The sequence below is a fragment of the Oryctolagus cuniculus genome, chromosome 9 (genome assembly GCF_964237555.1).
Source record: "Oryctolagus cuniculus chromosome 9, mOryCun1.1, whole genome shotgun sequence".
Classification (NCBI taxonomy): Eukaryota; Metazoa; Chordata; class Mammalia; order Lagomorpha; family Leporidae; genus Oryctolagus; species Oryctolagus cuniculus.
In genome coordinates this window covers 81,047,445-81,069,755 of record NC_091440.1, presented here as the reverse complement: position 1 = coordinate 81,069,755, position 22,311 = coordinate 81,047,445, and the positions used below count along the sequence as shown (strand labels likewise).

General features: G+C 42.6%; 2 protein-coding genes across 24 annotated transcripts in view; both read right to left on the bottom strand.

Moving 5' to 3' along the window:
* Window positions 1-22,311, bottom strand: part of STARD13 (StAR related lipid transfer domain containing 13) — a 583,995-nt gene that overhangs the window by 66,921 nt on the left and 494,763 nt on the right. For all 23 annotated transcript variants that reach the window (XM_017350153.3, XM_070049033.1, XM_070049030.1 and 20 more), the window contains 2 exons: window positions 2,334-2,405; window positions 236-317 (listed from right to left, as the gene is read on the bottom strand). In XM_017350153.3, coding sequence (XP_017205642.2) covers window positions 236-317; window positions 2,334-2,405 — 154 coding nt within the window. The remainder of the gene's footprint in view (window positions 1-235; window positions 318-2,333; window positions 2,406-22,311) is intronic.
* On the bottom strand, window positions 6,660-7,567 carry LOC138843826 (cytochrome c). The gene has a single exon (XM_070049039.1). It carries the CDS (start codon window positions 7,500-7,502, stop codon window positions 7,185-7,187), a length of 318 nt encoding a protein of 105 aa, XP_069905140.1. The 5' UTR covers window positions 7,503-7,567; the 3' UTR covers window positions 6,660-7,184.

Genomic DNA, 22,311 nt, shown 5'->3' with positions numbered 1-22,311 from the left:
CTCTTTCTGTCTTTCCCTAATCTATTTTCTGCAGCCCCCTACCAGAGTTTAAACCCCCATGAAAATATGAATGAAACATGCTTGTGGTAGAATGTTTAGAGCAGTACTTATGTCTGGCATATAACAGGCACTCAGTAAATACTTAGTGTACTGTTGAATTTGCCCTTCATTAATGTGATACCTATTGGGAACTTCAAAATGGGAAGAAACAACACCAATACTTCACATAATTTACCTGCAAAGGGGTTCTACAAGTTCCTTTTCAAGAAAATCATGATCCTTCTTGACAGCCACAATGTTGATGGGAAATTGTGAATCTGAAAGAGAGAGAGACAAAGGTTTAGGTACTTTGCTGTATCTGAATAAGTAGCAACACAGTCCGGCCACTATCCAGAAGCCTCTGATCTTAATGGCAATTACCCCATTGCCATGGTTGGTAATATTTGAGACAACAATTTTATTTTTGTCACAAAAAAGGCTTTTAAGAGTATAATGCAAGCATGAAATATGAGGCTAACCACGTGATTGACCTTGGGTCGGATAGAACACTAAGTGCCTGTGTTTTTGTAGCTCATCCTTGTCGCAGGCATAGGCTGACGTGGACCTGGGCAAGAGCTTTCAGATCTTCGCACTCTACCTAAAGTGTCAGTTGCTGACTTCTATCCTGATGAGTTTGTGTACTACTTTGTTTGGCAGGGTATTTTTTCCTTCAGAAGGACATTTCCAATAATACCAAAAGTTCAATGATCTCAAATGTCTTCTTTTGTAGCAAAAATGTGAGTCACTTTGGAGTGTCAGCAAAATACTCCATTGATTCTATCCAAAAAGATGTAAATCCAACACCATGACTGTTCTCAAACAATCTATGCCAGCTTTGTGGGGTCATTGCAATACTTAGAATATGATGTTAATTTTAGGTATTTCATTCATGTAGGTAGAAATTTGGAGATCGGTGGAACTGAGCCATGGTCAAATCTGAAAATGTTGGTTCATCATTATTATCATTCTCCTGCCATTCTTTCTGTTGCTCTTCATGTATTTTGTGCTGCCTATGCTTTGCTTTGCTAATTGTGCTAAGTCTAAGGATATCGAAATCTTAGTGTGAGCTGGATACAGAAACAATTTCCCTTCCATCCAAAAGGTAATGTGAGTGAATTCCAGATGGTGCCAGAATGAAGACTTTCATTCTGCTAGCAAGGTGGTGGGTGTCATAATGAGAAACAGACACTGAAGCCCAGCTGCCCTGACTTTTGGCTCCATTTCTGTTTAGCTGTGGAACTGGGCAAGTCCCCTTTTGAGCCTCTGTAAGTTAAGATGAACTTGGTTGGTTCTTTCTACACTACTGGGGAGAGAAGTCAGCACCATTGCCTGGTCTTGGTGTTCTCTTGACCCCGGCTGCCCCATTTTGTGTTTTTCTGCACTCTGCTTTGTTGCCTGATGGTTACCCGTGGGGATGGATGGTTGTGCTTGACTAATGGGAAGCCCTGGCTGGAGATGGAGGGAGGAAATGGGGGTCAAGGTGTTCGTGCCCTGGTTCTGCCCATTGGAGGCTGCTCATGACCAACTTTGTGCTTCTTCCCAATACCTGCTCTCAGGCTCCTCTCTTCTCTGGGTTATGGGACCATCTCCCCCAACCTGTCCCTTTAAGCTCCTGGTAGTGACAACTCTGCTGTTGCAAGCTAGGGGTTCCTGCACTGTGCACAGTAGCTCATGGATTCCTGTATCCTGCTCAAAACTTCATAACAACAAACACTATTAGATGTAAATCTTTCACAGCTGAGCTCCAGGTGCCCTCTGCTTAGTTTTGGGATCCTGAGTATTTCACTATAGGTAAGGATCATCCAAGAGGGAGTTAAGAGCATTGGTTATAATTTCAGATATAGGTAAGATATAGGTAAGTTCAACTGTCAAAGAATCAATGAAAAGGATGTTTAATGCTGGTGGCGAAAGCAGTTTACCTAAAACTTAAAAGAAAAACATCGTATCTAGATTATGCCTGAGCATTCATACAAAGTAAATGGAACTAAAGAGAAATATCAAAGACAACTAATCTTGTGACTTTAGAAACTGATCAACAACTAATTCATTGTAATTTCAAGAAAACAGAGTAGTGAGAGATTTAATGGTGGGAAGCAGAAAGTGAAATGGGCTTAGGAAGCTACACTCATTTCCAAATCAGTGTCAAAGTAAGTGCTGCAAAGGCTCAGGGAAAAAGAAAGCAAAGTAAAAGGGCAGTAAAGAGAACTGAAAGTCCAAGACACTCCAGGATGCATGCGGTTCATTTCGTATTTGTTCTCTTTAAAAAGAACAAAGAGAAAGGTGGCCATACGTACCCTCATATAGCTGAGCGTATTGCGGGAAACCAGCAGCACGGAGCCAGTCACATGCTTCTTTTGCCTCAATTTCTGAAAAACACGAGAGAGGGAAAATTGTGAGTCTCACAGCTACACACTAGCACTCAGCCTTCTTCAACAAGGAGACACAGGTGAGCTTTGCACGAGTTATTATAAGGCAAAATTGTTCCCAGTCTGGATAAGTAGGCCTACCCAGAAATGGGCGTGAAGGGAGCAGGCAACACAAAGGCCCTTGTTAAGGGTCTGCTGAGACAATCTTCAGAGTGGATTCACAATGACGTGGATAATAACAAAACCACAGATGCCAGAATACAAAAGGCTGAATTTCAGGAAAGGAAAAATGACTCAGTTTTATTATTTATACACCAGGGAACAAGGGGACCAAGGAAAAGGAGAAAATACTTCTTGATAATCCTTAAATTTTTTTCTTTTTTAGCTTCAAAGATAAAGTTTAGAATATTTGACATTCCTTTTTTCCTTCACTCTTGGGATAATGAAAGAAAGACTACAAGCAGGTAGTCTATGAAAATGCATTTTCCCATGAAGAGCGGTATTACAAAAAGCTAATGCACTATTATTTCTTTAATTTCACTAATGGCCTTCATTCTCAATGCATTATCACAAGATGTTCACTCACCAAGCACATTGGAATGGTTTCAAGCTGTGGAGTGCAGTGTACAAGAGGAAAGCTTATTATCCAGAATGGAGAACTGGGTTTGGTGGGGCTGCCAGGACCCCTGAGGCCTGAGTCTAAGAGGTTGCTATGGTTTTTGAGTGACCATTTCTGGGTGGATGTACCAACAGCCCACCCAGCCACTCACCAAGGGAAGTCATGGAGTGAGATGGGAGAAGTCTACAGTTTGTGAACCAGGTTTCTGTTTGACCTTGCGAGTCCTGAATCATTTCCCAACCACAACTCTGCTAGATAAATATGAAGCCAAGGGAAAAGAAGTTCATCTGTCAAAAGTCCAGCTTTTCCAAACAAAATTAAACAGCCTATTCCCTCAGCTGTTGAGAAGGTCCTTTTCAGGTCAACGCATTTCCATTTACTCTGAAGTTCATTTTTCTCCATAGCCAAATCCAGAGAGTACAGGGTGTGTGTGGGACTACTGAAGAAAAATGGTCTACCCGCTCCAATGCTCCCTGCTCTCGTGCCTGGGAAGGCAGTAGAAGATGGCTCAGGTACTTGGGCCCTTGCTACCGGTATGGGAGACTCAGATGGAGTTCCAGGGTTCCTGGCTTCTGCCTGGCTCGGACTTGGCTTTTGGGGAGTAAACCAGCAGATGGAAGATCTCTTACTCTTTCTCTCTCTGTCTCTTCCTCTCTGTGACTCTGCCTTATAAATAAATAAATCTTTTAAAAAAATATTTATTTTGTTTATTTGAGAGGCAGAGTGACAAAGAGAGAGAGAGAGAGAAAGAGAGGTAGAGAGAGAGAGACACAGAGAGCGAGATCTTCCAGAGAGAGAGAGAGAGAGAGACACAGAGAGCGAGATCTTCCAGAGAGAGAGAGAGAGAGAGAGGTAGAGAGAGAGACACAGAGAGCGAGATCTTCCATCCGCTGGTTCACTCCCCGAATGGTCGCAACAGCTGGAGTTGGGCCAATCCAAAGCCAGGAGCCAGGAGCCAGGAGCTTCTTCCAGGTCTCAGACATGCGTGCAGGGTCCCAAGCACTTGGGCCACCTTCCACTGCTTTCTCAGGCCATTAGAAGAGAGCTGGATTGTAAGTGGAACATCTGGCACTTGAACTGGCACCCATATGAGATGGCAGCGCTGAAGGCAAAGGCTTAACCTTCTATGCCACAGCGTCAGCCCCAATAAGTAAATCTTTTAAAAAAACTGTCTATGTGATTATCAACCATGGACTTGAGATTGTGCCTACACCATGAAAACTCAGTGCCTGTGCACAGCTTCGATGTGGCAGAGCTACATAGTATATGCCAAGAAAATGGACCAAAGGCTAGATCGTGTTCAGGTCCCAACACAAAGAACAAAAACGAAAGCCTCATCCCAGTGATCCAATTGGATCTAGAATGAAATCTGTCACTAAATTTATGGAAGCAGCTCCTGTGGTGGCTCCTATCCCAAAGCACCCGCTTCTTATGGAAACTTCTCACCTCCTTCTAACCCAGGGACCAACAATTTCTAACTCTCCACTTCTGTGTCTGAAGTGAGGGTTTTCCAATTAATTTCAACCAGTACAGAACTAACGTGTACTCATGCCTGCCATGGACACATGGCTCAGAGCTACCTGGGGCACTCAGCTGCAAATAAAGCTTTGGAAGGCAGGAGAGTCTCTGAGATTCCCAGGTGCCATTCAAAACAGAGCTTCAGAACTGTGCTGTACTGGCTAACTTGGGCTTCCCCTTCAGAAGAACAAAGGGCCATGATAGTATTGCTGGGGAGTTCTATTTAGCAGTCATTTGAGAGTCCTTCTATGATAGCTTCTGCTTCGATAACCAGGTGAGTATTGCATCGGAAGTAGGAAAGGCACATTCATTCTATTTGTGGCACATAGGAAATGTGGTGAGTTGCCACAGTCACACATAAAGTGCTGCCTTGTAGATTTTCAAGCTTCAGATTTCTTCTCTACTTCAATATAATACAGTGAGTGGTAATGGGAAAATATCTAATTTCCAGGCGTGAACTAAACTTAATTATGAGTCAGCAAGTCTTAAACAGGGGCACAGAGTTCTGTATTTTCTGTTTTAATGACATCAATGCCATGCTTTTTCTATTATTTTTATATGATCAAAATGTAGTATTAAGCGAGTCCTAGAAAGCCGGGAGGAGATCCAAAAGATAGGCAGCTCTGCTACACAGAGGCTCAATGAAGGACAGTGGCCAAAAACAGGAAACTCTGAAAGGAATCATTACTGCCAATGTCATCCTTTCACAAAGATCTCCCTAATGAGATTTAAATAGCATTTGAGGAGAAAAGTGTGAAAATCTCGTTTTTATTGTGCTTTTGCTAGCCAGTATCCTACTCTGAAAAGCATTAAGAGCCATGGAAATCACATTTTGACAGCTGCATTTGTTCTCCATTTATAACCATTACTTTCCCCCGTAGCAGCTCATAGCAATTCTCTTGCTGAAAACCTGAGTGTGGTGCAAGCACAGAATGCCTTTGGACAGAAGGGCACTCAGGTCTCCACTGCCATTGCTGTACTAGAGTAGTCCCTTCCCAACCCCCATCAGCAGAAAATATGCTCCCAAACTCCCAGTATCCTACAGCTTTATGGACAGCACACACTGGATATAGAACATATTTTTTGTGGTATGATAACCGTGATAACTAAGCCACTAACAAGCAGGTAGCATATACAGCAAGGAGACACTGGACAAAGGGATGATTCACATCCCAGGGAGGTTGGATGGTGTATAATTCCTTTATGTCCGCAATTTAAACTTTATGAATTAGTTGTTTCTGGAATTTTCTATGTAACATTTTTGAACTGAGGTTGATTACAGGTAACTGAAACCTTGGACAGTGAAATCATGGATAAGGAAGAACTGCTGTACTTTTCTGCAGGCAAAATCCAATCCTGGGTTGCAAATTCAAAACGGGGTTGCATATGACAATATAATTTAATTAGAATTTACATAATTAGTCTGCATAGTAATTGTTTAGTTTTACTCCATAGCAGATATCTCTTTTTACTTGCCAACATTCTTCTTTGCTTCTTCTGATAACAGGACATCTCTGTTTGAGGAGCATCTTCTATATGGTTAGGCAGGGCTGACATCCTTGCTCCCAATCTGGTACACTGGCCAGATCACCATCACCCACTAGGGGTGACTTCTCCTAGGAGAACCCATGCTTCTTAGTCTAAAGATCCTGAGGAGTTTGGACCTTAAGTCAAGGGAACTGAAACCAACTGGTTGAGAGATACCTACTTTTCAATGGGTGTTAGGTTCACATAAAATCAAAGCAAACCTTTCCACTGGTTTATATTATCAATTCAGTAGGTAGTTTGATGTTAGTCACACTCTTCAGCCTAACAGAAGAAATTCCTCTTGAGGGAAAGTCACTGGCTTTGCCTCAACTCTTTTCTCTACATGTGTGGCACATGCGACCTCTGCCCAGAAACTGATCTGGTAGAGGGAAGTAGTCTCACAGAGGCAGGCACATTATTAGGGGCGTGAGAACAAAGGCATTGTGTGAACAAAGGCTGGCCCATGATATGCTTCTACTAAGTGTTATCATGTTTCTGAATTGTACATACCCAGTGTTGGAAACTTACAAAAAAAACAGGAAGTCGCAATAAAAGAAAAAAGTCAACTATAATCCCATTAATGACACAAATTTTTTTTTTTTTAAGTGTTAAATATTCTTTATTTGATATGCATAAACCACACTAAAATGCCTTTCAGTAAGTAAAAGGCAGAAGTTTAGATACAGGAAATTCTAATGAGATTGCCACAGCTAAGACCAAAAATACGAAGTAGACGTTTCCAAATGTCTTCAGCTCTTGCCTTAGGTAGGTAAAGAACAAGGGAATCTCGTTCAGTTCTGAGACAGTGAGGCAATTTCCCCAGCATTTAAATCTAAATCCAATCTCCCAACAGGTTTTGGGATGGCATTGACAAGTTTTGTTAGTTAAGTCCAATCATATCCTTAGAAGGGGAAAACAGTGAGGGCATTCACTGAACTGGAATTACTACCAAAATTTCCTATTTAACCACACAAGGCAATATTAGACTGTTGGACAAAAATATTTTGTCAGCCATTCATGATCTGAATTCTGGTGTATGAGAATTAAATTATGGTGCACATAAAAAAAGTCACGGGACATTGCTGTTTTGTAATAAATAAGGCAGTGGCCAGCTATTACTCATTCGTAGCTTTTTTGAGATAAGCTATCAAGTCTGCCCTTTCATTCTTCTTCTTAATGCCAGCGAAGATCATTTTGGTTCCAGGGATGTATTTCTTGGGATTCTCCAAATACTCCATCAGCGTGTCCTCTCCCCAGGTGATGCCTTTGTTCTTGTTGGCGTCTGTGTAGGAGAATCCAACGGCCTGACCTGTCTTCCGCCCGAACAGACCATGGAGATTTGGTCCAGTCTTGTGCTTGCCTCCCTTTTCCACAGTGTGGCACTGGGCACATTTCTGAACAAAAATCTTCTTGCCTTTCTCAACATCACCCATTTTTAACTCGCTCGTTAGTAGCTCGCGCCCCAAAGGACCGCACTAGGAAGCTGGACGTCACGCTCTCTCAATGACACAAAATTTGATATGTTATTTGTCAAGATGGTAATATGGTAATATTCTATTTTCATGCAGTAATACACTATTTTCCCATGTAGTTATATTATTTACAAAAATGAGATCTGTAGGGGCAAGCATTTGACCTAGAGGTTAAGACACCCAATTTCCATATTGGACTGCCTGGTTTTAAGTCCCTGCTCTGTTTCCTAATCCAGCTTCCTGTCAATGCAGATCCTGGGATGCAGCAGGCAATGGTTCAAGCAGGTGGGTCTCTACCACCCATACGGGAGACCTGGATTGAGTTCCTGGCTCCTGGCTTCAGTCTTGCCCAGCTCAGACCATTGCAGGCATTTAAGGTGGGAACCAGAGAATGGGAGTACGCTCATTCTCTGGCTCTCTGGCTTTCAAGCAAATAATTTAAAAAAACTGTCAAATTTCATTTTTCACATAATTTTAAAAATAATGGTTATTTTCTAAATATTTGACTTTTAAATACTTTCAAATTGTGCTTTACTGTTGGAAGGTTATAACATCAAGGTAGCCAAGGTATAAGAGTTCAGAAAGGATTGCGCAATGCAGACTGATTGTGGTAGAAGGCTGGAATTCTGTGTGAGCAAGATTTACATAGCATTTCTTCAAAGAAATATTATTTAGTGAAGTAGGTACAATCAGGTGAACAAGGTTGAGGAGGGTCTTAGTCAAGCAGAGAGTTGCACTGAGTGCAAGAAGTTGGTGACCCATGTTAGCAGCCTTGTCAGTTTCACTGTATTTTCAAATGTGTGCTTCTAATATGCTTGGGAACATGGTGTTCTCCCAGCTCATCATTTTAAGTACATTTTAGCTTACATTATTCATACTTTTTTCATAGCTGACCCAAAAGTATTGGGTACTCTTTCTAAATGACCAAAAATTCAAATTAGACCAAATTAAAATTTATTATCATCAGAAACTTAGCTGGCTAGAATGAGCCTGTTCCATTATGCATAGTTTATGAAATTATTATATATGAGATTATGCATTTATGTTGTACTTAAAAGACTCCTTGAATTTTCATGGACAACTCGACTCCAATTTAAGTAAGTCTTCTTTCTTAAATGTTCATTAGAAGGACTCAGAAATGGGGGAAAAGAGACAACACCCTCTCTTCATGTGATTAAGAAAAGTATGCCTGAGAACAATGTTTTGTCTTATTTTACTCATTTGAATTGGCAAGCTGGTGGGTACCCTATTTCTCAAAGATTACAAATTCCAGCACAGAGGGTGACTCAATAACACAGAGTGTCTGCAGCGAGTGCAATTATGACTATTAAAGTATAACAAAGGTATTAAAATTTTAACAGGCTCATGGTTGCTGGCTTAGGATAATCTACATAGCTGAGTTGGCGTCATTATTATCTTAGTACTTAAGGCAAACGAAGCCTTTGTCTTCAGACAGTTTCTCAAGTGAGGTCTCTGTTTACTGAAGGCGAATTTCTTTTGCTGAACATGAGGCTGGTTTTGTTAAAATCCATGCCAAGGTAGTCATCCCATCTGAATATGGATATGCATGATACGATCACTAATAGTACACAGAACCATGCACTATCACTATAATCCCTCCAGAATGGCTTTATAACCTGGATCACACAGATGCAGTATGGAACCTTGGGTTTTGGTAGTCCCAGAGTTTGATTTAGCTTTCACAGTGTGGCTTAAGAATATATCTTTTTGTACTTCTTGAAGTTCATTTTACAGTGTAAAAGGCCTGAATAAATCTTAAATGTATGCTACTTAACATATTTTTTTCTTTTTCTTTCTTTCTTTTCTTTTCTTTTTTTTTTTTTTTTGACAGGCAGAGTTAGACAGTGAGAGAGAGAGAGACAGAGAGAAAGGTCTTCCTTCCATTGGTTCGCCCCCCAAATGGCCACTACGGCTGGCGCGCGGCACCGATCCAAAGCCAGGAGCCAGGTGCTTCCTCCTCGTCTCCCATGCGGGTGTAGGGCCCAAGCACATGGGCCATCCTCCACTGCCTTCCCGGGCCACAGCAGAGAGCTGGACTGGAAGAGGAGCAACCAGAACAGAATCCATCGCCCCAACTGGGACTAGAACCCAGGGTGCCGGCGCCGCAGGCAGAGGATTAGCCAAGTGAGCTGCGGCGCCGGCTGCTATTTAATATATTTTTTCCTAACATGCATAACATTTTCCCCATGATATTCTAAGCTATTACTAAGGGTTACTTAGGATAAATTTAAGATTATTGATCTGTGAATATTCAAACTAGTGAGTAAATTACAAGCACCCATTTTTACCTCCTTATCATTTGAGGTATCTTTTTCCTTGATGTTGAACAAATATCTTATTTTCAGCAAGTATAGAATCTCAGGACGAAGAAATCTGGAAGACGCATTTACTGCTGTGACACCTAATTGTACTCAGTTAGGACAGAGACACATGGCTGTGTAGTCACAGATGCACGGAGACATAATATTCCCTCCCCACTTCTTAACATTGGCCTTATTTCCCAGGCCTTGAGATAACTTCTGCCAGCTGGATCCATAGCAAACCCAGTTACTAAAGGTATTTCCGTTAGAGTACAAGAGGAGCAAGCAGAGGATGTACCTACATGGTAGGTTTATTCCCAGTCACTCAAGGGCTGTTTCATTATTTAGCTTTTTGACAATTACTTAAGGGGGAAGGGAAAGTGAGAGAGAATTCCCAAATGCTGGTTCACTCCCCAGACACCTGCAAGGGCTGGGGCAGGGCAAGTGAAAGCTGGGAGCTAGGACCTCAGTCCTGATTTCCCACCCGAGAGGCAGGGACCCAGCTGCGTGAGCCCTCACCAGCTATCTCCCATGGTCTGCACCGGCAAGAAGCTGGAATCAGGACCTGGAGTTGGGACTGAAACTGAGGAACCCTTATATGGGGCATGAGTGTTTTGAGTTTTAATCACTAGACCACGTGCCCACCTCTCACTGGTTGTTTTTAACAGTCTGACTGAGGAAATCATACTTGTATATATAGGGTACATATCATATAACACATGATATGTCTCACATATTTAAAGCAAATATATAACACAATTTATTATCTATTTTAAATTATAACATGTATAGTTCAAACATACACATACACATTTTTTCCTTTCCTTATATGTTCCTCATGACTCCCTGGCCTTTCTATTTGCCAAGCGACTTGGGATTTTCCACCAAGTGAGAGGCATAGACTTCCCTCCCTGCAGATGTCAGCTTGGCCACACAACATGGGAGCGGAAGTAGCACATGCTAGTTTCGTGCAAAACATTTCAAGGGCCACCACTTCATTCTGCCAGTTTTCTTGCTCTTTTCCCTTTGCCATGAGGTTGCACGTTCTGGAATGATGACACCAGTGGCTAAATATATAATGTGAGATTGAAACAAACTTGGGGGACAATTTGTTAAAGTGGAATAACCTAACATCAGCTAATTTAACACAAAGGCCAGCTATTCATTCCATAGGCGGAGCATGTGGAACTTCCCGGATGCCCACTAGTGTGGCCTCGGTCATCATTTGTGCTAGGAATTACGCTTCCCTGCCTACGGCGCACGACCTGTATGAATTCAGTGTTGTAAGGAATCCTTTCATGCTCATCTCGTGCATGCATCCACATGTGCACACATTTGCACCACAGATAACTGGAAGTTCAGTTGTGACTGCTTGAGAAAGCTATTCTCCATACCCATATTCCTAATTGTATTTAAAAGGAAAAAAATCTTTTACAATGCCCCCACCCCATTCAATCTCAAAAGAAAATATATGCTCTCCCAGCCAAATACTTTCTGACCAGATCGTTTTGACTCAAGTTTTCCATGAGGCAGAGTAGTCCTTTATTCTCCCCTCTCATTTGGTACAGATTGTTCCCATCAGGCACTTGTGGTATTTCTCAGGGAGGTTGCATGCATACACAGGCGCACGAACGTCCCCAGCTTTTTGAAGTTGCGGAGCCTCTGCCTACCACGAAATCCCAAGAGATTCTTCTAGATGGAGTCAGCCGATGAACTGCAAGGTGGGGGAAGAGTTGATTCAGACAACTAGAAGCAGGGCAGAATTCCCAGGCATTGGCCAAAGCACCTTCATGTTGACCCACCAAGATAACAGAGTCTTCTAAAAACAAAAATTAGGGGCGGGCATTGTGACTCAGAAGGTTAAGCTGCTGTGGATGCCCATGTCCCATATCAGAGCACCAGTCTGAGTCCTGGCTCCTCTGCTGCTGATCCAGCTTCCTGCTCATGTGCCTTGGAGGGAAGTGGATGGTGGCCCAAGTACTTGGGTCCTTGCCACCCATGTGGGAGACCCAGATACAATTCCTGGAATCAGCCTGGCCCAGCCCTGGATGTTGTGGGCATTTGGGGAGGGGGCCAGTAGATGGCTGCTCTGTAAGTTTGTCCTTCAAATAAAAATAAATGCATATTTAATAAAATATATTTATTTTAATTTTATTTGAATGGGGATAGGAAAAGAGAAGGAGGGAGGGAGGGAGAGAGAGAGAAAGAAAGAGAGAGGGAGAGGGAGAGAGAGAGAGAGAGAGAGAGAGAGAGAGATAAAAGAGCTACCATAATTGGTTCACTCTCCAAATGCCACAGTAGCTGTGACTGGGCAAGGCTAAAGTCAGGAACTGGGATTTAATCCAGGTCTCCCACATGAGCGGCAGGAATCCAAGTACCTCTATGGGTGCACGTTAGCAGAGCTGGAACTTGGACCAGGCATCTGGATATGAATGTAGTTGTTACAAGTGGCATCTTAACTGCTGTGCCGCATGCCTGCCCTAACAACAACAGGAGGTCTTGGGACAAGAGCACGAGGTTCTGTCTCTAACTCTGCTTTTCTTTGAAAGGTGATGGATGAGAGTCCTCTGTGGCTGACTTGCTATTGCCTCTCGGAGCAGATGCTCTGAGTTCCCTGAGTTCCAAACTTCTAGTACCAAGAAGGCCCATGCACATTCTTCCTCCTCCATGCTCCCAATTTGCTGCCTGGGGAAGAGCAGGGCTCAGGGCAAGGCCCACCACCACTGGGAAGTCAGCGGTCTTTGCTTGTGAGAGATGCGCTACTACACAACATTGCTCTAAGATCTTTGCTTTCTAAATGTTCAGTTACCATGCTTTATGGACTCTAGCCCCTCCTGGACTGCCCCAGACATAGCCGAATGTCTATGCTGGTCAGAGGGCAAAGGGGTTACTGTGTTTGACTTGTTTAGCTCAACTCATTGGTTTTATTGAGTTACTTATTTGAAAGACAGACTGAGAGAGAGAGCATTGAAAGAGTGAACTTCCAGCTACTGGTTTATTACCCCAAATGGCTGCAATGGCCAGGGCTGGGCCAAGCTGAAGTCAGGAGCCAGGAACGCCATCCAGGTCTCCCATAGGGGTCACAGGGACCCAAGTTTCGCCATCCTCTGTTGCCTTCCCAGGTGCAATAGTAGGAAGCTGGACACAACTCAATTCTTTTTTAGCTCTAGATACCCCACTTACAACAGAAACTTTCATGGTTATCACAGAAAACCTTGCTGTGTAGTCAAAAGAAGGAGCACGGATTCTGTTAGGATAAAGCAACTCCAATAATCCCTGTGCCCTTCTCAGTTCTTTCACTCCGGAGGGCTGCCATGGCAAGGTACAACTCAGCCGGAGCTATGGACTCCCTTTTCAAGAGTTTCTGTACTTAACTTTTCAGGAAGTATAGTATCTGGATCAATCAAGACTGATTTTTACCCAGTTCAACTCCAAGGAAACATCTGCATGACTCAAGTGTAGTTTTATTACCTGACTACACGTAAAATCTTGATAATGCTTGGGTTCCCTTTTTATTCCTTGGCACTGGCTCAGAGGTAAATAAAATATTTATTGGGGATTTTTCAACATGTTGTCTCAGTTTTCTGGAAGGTTTTATGCTTCCCTGATGCATCTGGAGATGGCGTTGGCTCTGTCAATAGTTTTTCACTCATTTAAGAAAATAAGAGGTCAAATTCAAGAAATTAAGTTGCTATTAGGCTTTCAGGTGCAGACTCATTTTTCTCGTTTTTCTTCAAGGCCAAAGGATCCACTGAGCTCAGAGGTTTGCTCTTTAAATACTTGGGTTTTGGGGCCGGCTCTGTGGCGCAGTAGGTTAATCTGAGGTGCCAGCATCCCATATGGGTGCTGATTCTATACCTGGTTTCCCCTTTTCCAATCCAGCTCTCTGCTATGGCCCGGGAGTGCAGTGGAGGATGCCCAAGTGCTTGGGCCCCTGCACCCGCATGGGAGACCCAGAAGAGGCACATGGCTCCTGACTTCGGATCGGCGCAGCTCCGGCCATTGCGGCCTTTTGGGGAGTGAATTAACGGACGGAAGACCTCTCTCTGTCTCTCCCTCTCACTGTCTGTAATTCTAGCTCTCAAATAAATAATAAAATCTTTAAAAAATACTTGAGTTTTTAATTTTGCAGCTCATTGATAGCTATTTGATGTTATGCATTCCTTGCAGAATTCTTTGCAGAGTTCAGCTTTACCTGATGTGGAGTAGAAGAGATAAAACTCCCCACTGAAAGTGGGAAACATACCTGGGCATTGGAACCTTTTTGTTCATCAGAGCCATTGATGTCACCAGGGCAAATTAACTTTAATTTGCTGAGGGGCCAGTGTGGTGGCACAGCAGGTAAAGCCACTGCCTGCAGTGCCAGCATCCCATATGGGCACTGGTTCTAGTCTTGGCTACTCTACTTCTGACCCAGCTCTCTGCTATGGCCTGGGAAAGCAGTAGAAGATGGCCCAAGTCCTAGCCCCTGCATCCACATGGGAAACCCAAAAGAAGCTCCTGGCTCCTGGCTTCAGATCGGCCCAGCTCCGCCCTTTGCGGTCATTTGGGGAGTGAACCATAGGAGGGAAGACCTCTCTCTCTCTCTTTCTGCCTCTGACTCTCTATTACTCTGCATTTCAAATAAATATTTTAAAAAAGATGTTTAAAAACAGATAAGTTTATTTAAAAAAGAAACCAACTGAGTCCCCATCAACATGCCACAAATGCAACCTCACAGGTAAATAAATTTATAGGAACTATAAAAATATTTTAAAAGCTTAAAATACATTAAAAATTTTTAAACTCTCAAATTGTTCATGCTGTATGGTAGATAATTTTGAATTAATAAAATTATTTAGACCTTAATACTTATTGGCACAAAATCTTCACTTGGTCTTGAAAAAGGCTGAGAATCAATAGCACAAAATCTTCACTGAGCTTCTTCAAACTTCAAGAGCACAATAGAAAATGGCAGAAGTATCTGCTCTGTAAAAAAGCAACTACTTCTAAATGGAGGTCTAGGTACATTGTATAGTATGAATATAATTTAATTTCCTGGCTAGCTTTGGGGGATGATGATTTTTATTAAGGGAGTCAATATAATGATTTTGACTAATATACTTGCCCCAGTACTCACTGGATTCAGGTATAAAAGGCTCACTTTCTCTAAGAACAGATTTGAAAAGGAGATGGAGAAACTTAAAATTTCTCCTTAGGCGTGAGCATTTGGTGTAGTAGTTAAGATACTGTTTGGGACACTGCTTCCCATCTTGGACTGCCTGGGTTCTTGTCCTGGTTCCCCTCCTGATTCTAGCTTCCTGCTAATGTGCACCTGGAAGCAGCAGGTCATGCCATCCATGGGGGAGACCAGGATGGAGTTTCTGGCTCCCAGCTTTGACCTGGCCCAGTCATGGATGTTGCAGGCATGCCTTCTTCTATGCTTTTCAAATAAACAAAGTTTTTTTAAAAAATTCTTCTTATGTAAATTCTAATAGAAGAATCATATATTTGAAACCCTCACATATACACACTCAAACCAAAACCAAATTGCGCTAACAATCAGAAAGGAAACAAAACAATATCAGCAATTTAAAAGTGCTATAAAAGAGGCAAATAGGGTGGCACAGTAAATTAAGCCACAGGTTGGAATGCCCACATTACCGTATCAGAGTTCCTGGTTTGAGACCTGGCTACTCCGCTTCTGATTCAGCTTCCAGTTAATGAGCCTGGGAAGGCAGTGGATGATGGCCCAAGTACTTGAGTCCTTGCTACTCATATGGGAGACCCAGAAGGAGTTCTTGGATCCAGGCTTTGGCCTTTCCTCCACCCCGGCTGTTGCATGCATATGAGGAGTGAACCAGTAGATGGAAAAGTAACCTTACTCCCACTCCTTCTCTCTCTCTGTCCCCCTGCCTTTCAAATAAGTAAATAAATGTATTTTTTCTTTTAAAAAGGGCAGCCAGGGGAACTTTTGTTATGAAAGTGCTAGTAAAGAGGCATTACCCCAAGATTTCAGTGATGCTAATTCCACGACGACCCTGAACTCTGGATACTACACAGTCCAGTCAATCTCTGAGAACCAACTCAAGGACCTGCTGAGCAAAGGCAAAACCCTGAGCTTTAGATGCCCTCGAGTAAGGCAGGATGACAAATGTAAAGACACTGTGTAATCATTTTCAAAAATCAAATAAAAATACTGGTGATCTCCATATCTAAGGATTCTGCCTCCATAGTTTTAGCCAAATGTGGATTGAACATAAAAAAAGAACAATGGTGTCAGTACAGAACATGTGCAGGACTTTTTCCTTTTCATTATTCCCATAATAATGTTGTACTTATTTAACCCATGCGTGCTCAGCATTCACACTGTTCTAGGCATCACAGGCATCTAGGGACGATTTAAAGCATGCAGGAGGATGTGCGCAGCTTCTATGCAAATACTACAGCATTTATACAAGGGACTTGAGCGTCTGCAGATTGTGGTAACCTTGAGAATTCTGGAATAAGTCCCCCACAGATGCAATTTCACAAGTGCTGTAATTTCAATTTTCTGCTAGTAAGTAACCAAACAAAAGAAAAAAGGGAACAAGAAAGGAAAAAAGGAAGAGGGGGTTGGAGGGAGGGGGGGATGGGAAAACTGCCATAATTCTACATCCACAGACTAACATTTTGTTGGTAGACAGTCCCTCATTCTTTTATGATGAAGATGTATATGTGTATCTAGCTAAGCACACCATCCATTTCACCTAAACTTCACATCAAAGTTTTCACTTGACAGTGCCACCAGACGTCATTTCAAACATTCTAGATGGCTGAATGATATTCCTACTGCCATTACATGAAAAACCATCTTATTTTATTAGTTCAGGCTTCCATGATCATGGGTTAAAAATAATAAGTCCAGTTCCCTGGAGGCTGTCATCTAAATAAAGAATTTTGTCAGCACATGCATGCTGGTGAATGTATTTCAGAGATTACTTCTGAGCTGACATTTCTCATGCTATTCTACATTCTGCATGAAGACATAGCTCATATGGTTTAGATTTATATTCTCAGCAGACTTCAAAAAGGAAATTCCAAGTGGAAGTTTATTCATACCCCAAAACTATGTTTAAATGATGCTACAGGGATGTCTTAAACTAACACAACTCAGGAAGTTCAAAGTGAAGGTTAGATCCTGGACCATGTTCCCACCTCTTCCTCCTTGGAAGCTTTAGGTATTTGGAAAGTGGAGATTTTTATGCAACAGCTGTTCCATTTGTCTTTAGACAATTTCATAGATGCATTTCACTTTATGTTACAAATTGGTATTTCCTGGTTGCCCAAGTTTCAAGGCTGTACTTAAAAAACAAAGCAATAAACAAACCAGACCAAATAAAGAACAACTCCGCATCTTGTTTTAATGACTAGATGAATATTTGGAATCTACATGACTCCTCAAATCATTTAAATAATCAAAAGCAAAAAGTGACCCCAAGTTTGTAAAGCTAGCAAATTCACCAAAAGCGTAATTTTTTACGACAAGAACAATTTTACTTTTGTGCAGGGCTAATGTTCTTGCTTTAGAGGGAGTTCAACATGCAGATCCATTCTCCTTTCATGTTGCTCTTAACTAATGGCATCTCTATTATTTAACTAAAACCCAAGTTTCTTCTCTAATTGAACCCATACACTGAGTTTCATTGATGAACAAAAATAACCTGTCACTTTGTCTAGAAAGTTCTCCTTTATTTGAGGGCATAAGGAAACTAACTGGACGCAAGAGAGGTACCAGGGCAGAAAGGGGTCAGAAACAAGAGCTCAGTCCAAATTCTGGCTCCACTCCTGATCACTTTTGAGACCATGGCTAGGCTAACTTTAGTATGCCTCAGCCTCTTCCTCTACAGAATGGGAGCCCTACCTTGGAAGACTGTCACAAGGATTAAACGAACAAATCACCGTGACATAAAGAGACAAGTACCTGGAACAGAGCATCTGCTAGTATGACTACAGCAAAAGTGCTTATTATTTCTTTCCCATAATAGAACATAGCATTTCTCATGGTCTCTGACTCTCCCCATTCAGCTCGTCTTCACTTGGCTTTCAGGAGTGAAAGGCATTTGTGTATTTATTTATTCAGAGACATCTGTTGGGTGCCCCGATGGGGAAGCCTGCTGCTCAGCGCTCTGGGAGAATGCACAGCTGTTGGTAGCAGGGTTCTGTCCTGCAGGTCTTCAAACCAAGAAGGGAAAGAAAGGAACCTTTCAAGACATCCCCAGCCCCCCAAAACACAAAAGCTCTTTAGAGCATAGCAACGCCTTCCAGGGTTCGCAGCGCAGAAAGGTGACTAGCCGAAGTCTGGCAGATATGGTAAGATTTGAGCCAGAGGTTAGCCAAGGGTTCTGCCATACACAGCCCCTCTTCTGCCTACAGGCTGATATTGGAGCTGGGATTCTTGCGGTGCCTTCCTGGAAGGAGTTTTTGATGTTGCCCCATCTGTGCCTTCCGGAGGATCCCGGGCCCCATGCTGTCCATCAACCTGCCTCTAGATTCTTCTTATGACGTGCATGTAACAGGCAATCCATTTTTACATCCCATAGAATGTCTCACTATAGTCTTTCTATTCAATGACGCTGTACTGCAGGAAGCCATGCCTTACACCATGCAGTGCTGCTTGACAAGATGTAGTGAGAGTCACCACAGAAACGTGACACTTTGAAAATGGTAGGAAGGGCCTTATCCTGGGAGGATATGAACACAGGGCTAGGGAAGACAGTCTTGCAATTATGGTTCACAATGTGCTTACCAGTTAATAAGTAAAATATTAGCCATCAGATGCCTGATATGTGGAATCTCAAGGGCAAAGATGTGTTAAAATATAACCAAACACAGCAGAACCCTGGGAAAGCAACCTGTGTCAGCCATGTGAGCTTCAGTCAAAGAAGTGCTTTCAGAAGATTATGTTTCCATGTTATGAGAAAGAAAACTGAACAAACAAACAAATTGTAGGGAAGGGATATGGGCTTCCAGAGGATGAATGAATGGGAGAAGCCGAGGGTTAATGTGGAGCTCAGGGTCATTGACCTCAATAGATCATGAGCCTCCCGGGTGAGCTTCATGCCAAGGTCCACTCTCAGCATAGAAAACATCCTAAGTGCACACCAGGGATCTGCTTTGTGAGGGGACAACAGGGAAAGGCATCCACATACTGTTCAACACTGCAAACCATTTGCATTTAAAAGCGAAGAAGTTGCTCTATGTCTAAAAATGATTATAATGACAGTGCAGTTATTCCTAAGGCTAGACAGAAAATTTAGAAGGTAGTGTTCCTTGAACCTTTAGCATTCTCAAAATAAAATAAAAAAATTAAAACATGAGTTTTTAAGGTTGAGATGAATCTGTCTTGTTTAGAGTAAGGTATGAACTGGGAATTCTCTCTCTCTCTCTCTCTTTTTTTTTTTTTTTTTTGACAAGCAGAGTGGACAGTGAGAGAAAGACAGAAAGAAAGGTCTTCCTTCCGTTGGTTCACCCCCCAAATGGCACCTACTGCTGGCGTGCTGCCACTAGCGCACTGCGCTAATCTGAAGCCAAGAGCCAGGTGCTTCTCCTGGTCTCCCATGTGGGTGCAGGGCCCAAGGACTTGAGCCATCCTCCACTGCACTCCCGGGCCATAGCAGAGAGCTGACAGGAAGAGGAGCAACCGGGACAGAATCCGGCGCCCCAACCAGGACTAGAACCTGGGGTGCCAGTGCTGCAGGCAGAGGATTAGCCTATTGAGCCGCAGCGCCAGGGAGTTCTTAATCTGGGGTTTCAGATGGAACCCACAATTCTGAGAAGCTCTTTGTATGCAAACAGTGTTGTGCTGGTGCTTTCTTTGAGTTAGGCTGCCTAGATTTTCTCAAGTGCATAGGCTATTCCACTTCACTCAAATTTAGCCCAAGAAAGAGAAAATTTTTGGTATCTTGAAGACTTAAAATATTGTCTGCTCTGTTTCCTGTGGGTTTTCAATTTTTAATTTTGGAACATAAAGAGGTAATCTACCTTTCTCTCATATGTACACAAGCAAATATATATTTTGGTACACGCATTCTATAAATATGGCATATGTAAAACTGCAAACTGCAAGCATCTTTACATATGTGGATTTTGTATACTCTTAAATTAATGACACAACAAGTACACATGGACAGATTAGAAACTAGATTACATCTTTCTATTTGCAGGTCTTAGCTTAGATGCTTGGAATTGTTTATTTTTTTACTGAATGTTGACTGGATCTGTGAATGACTATGTATATTTTTAAAGATTTTATTTATTTTATTTGAGAGGTAGAGTTATAGACAGAGAGAGGGAGAGACAGAGAGAAAGGCCTTCCATCCGCTGATTCACTCCCCAAATGAACGCAATGGCTGGAATTGAGCCCATTTGCAGCCAGGAGCCAGGAGCTTCTTCTGGGTCTCCCATGTGGGTGCAGAGGCCTAAGCACTTGGGACATTTTCCATTGCTTTCCCAGGCCATAGCAGAGAGCTGGATCAGAAGAGGAGCAGCTGGGACACTAACCACACCAATATGGGATGCTGGGGCCGCAGGTGATGGCTTAGCCTACCACGCCACAGCACTGAATGACTATATCAACAAGAAAGCATTTATATATCTGAAGGCCAAAATCCAAAACATGTCTCAGATATTTAGGTTCCTCCTCCATATTCAAAGGGCTCTTACAAATACGGGAAAATGGGGCTGGCACTGTGGCACAGGGGGTTAAATGACAGCCTGCAGCACCTGTGTCCCATGTGGATGCCGGTTTTGAGTCCTAGCTTCTCCACTTTGATCCAGCCCACTGCTAATATGCCTGAGAAAGCAGTGGAGGATGGCAAAACAGGTCCTTGGGTCCCTGCACCCACGTAGGAGCCCTAGAAGAAGCTCTGGGCTCCTGACTTCAGCCTGGCCCAGCACCTATTGTTGTGGCCATTTGGGGAACAAACCAGCGAATGGCAGATCTCTCTCTCTCTCTCTGTCTCTCTCTCTCTCTCTTCTATCACTCTAACTCTGCTTTCAAATAAATAAATACATCTTTTTTAAAAAAAAGAGCTATGGAAAATGATACTTTGCAAGTCATAAAGCCCTAAAGGAAATTCAGGTAACATTATTCTTGTGGTTGTGGATCCACTTGTGGGGGAGCTGCCTGTGACATCCTTGGGCAGCAGTGTCCACCTTCCACTTCCTGAAAGGCAGAATGCTGGATGCTGCCCTAGCTCTGAGCAGGAGAGGCCTTTCTGCTGACTCTCATTCTCTTTCCCTCTGCATCAAATCCACTGGCGTTCTAAGCACACAGAGTCCTGCAAGATTCAGTCTTGGGAGAATGCTAAGCAGAGAAGAGTTTCGGATTTCCCACAAAGGCAGCCATCTCCCTTTGTAAGGTCCTCAAACCTGATTGGGAACTATTCATAGTTGAAAATAATCAGGCACAGCCACAGAAAAAGGATATCACAGGACTTTCAGGCAGCTTAGCCACAATCATTAGTGAGAATTATGAGGGTACTTCAAAAAGTTCATGGAAAATGGAATTAAAAGATAAATTTACAGTGGAGCAAAAAGTTTTGAAATCCAAGTATATGAACTTTGCAAAGTTCATGAAAACTCTATGCTGAAAAAAACTATGGCTAGACTTTATCTTTTCATTTCTTTTTCCATTAATTTCTGGAAGTACCCTTGTACCCTTCGTACAGTTATGAACAGGCACACACTCACACATTCACACATACATATACACGGACTACAACAAAGTTCTCTCACACACAAAATTCCACTTTAGATACACAAGGATTTCTGACATTTTCAGGTCTAAGCTTTACCAAATTGTCATCACACTCACCAACTGACTACATGAATGCCCAGTTTAAAGAACTTCCCAGTTTGGATGGTGTCCTGGCACAACAGGTTAAGCCACTGGCTATGATGCTGGCATCCCATATGGGTGCCGATTCATGTTCCCACTGCTCCGTTTCTGATCCAGCTCCCTGTTAATGCACCGGGGAAAGCAGTGGAGGATGGCCCAAGTGACTGGGCTCCTGCCACCCACATGGGAGACTCTGGCTCCTGGTTTCAGCCCTGGCTTTTATAGTCATTTGGGGAATGTACCAGGGGATGGAAGATCTCTCTCTGATTCTCCCTCCCTCTCTTGCTGTCACTCTGTATTTCAAATCAATAAATAAGTCTTTTTCTTTAAAAAAAAAAAAAAAACGGCTTCCCAGTTTAGTTGTCTAAGTGAAAGGCTTAGCTTACACATATACTACAGTTATGTTACAAACATCTGGGTAAATAAATTAATGAATAAATTGAACTGGTTCCGTGAGTCTGACACGTGGGGGTCTTCTTATTTTCCTCCCCTTTCTCTCTTCAAAAAATTTTTTCTTACAAAATTTATTCAAGAGGGAGGGAGGGAGGGAAAGAAAGGGAGGGAGAGAGAGAGAGAGAGAGAGAAAGAG

Bases quoted from the DNA above. Each gene is read 5' to 3' on its own strand.
- LOC138843826 (XM_070049039.1), bottom strand. From the start codon at position 7,502: ATGGGTGATGTTGAGAAAGGCAAGAAGATTTTTGTTCAGAAATGTGCC.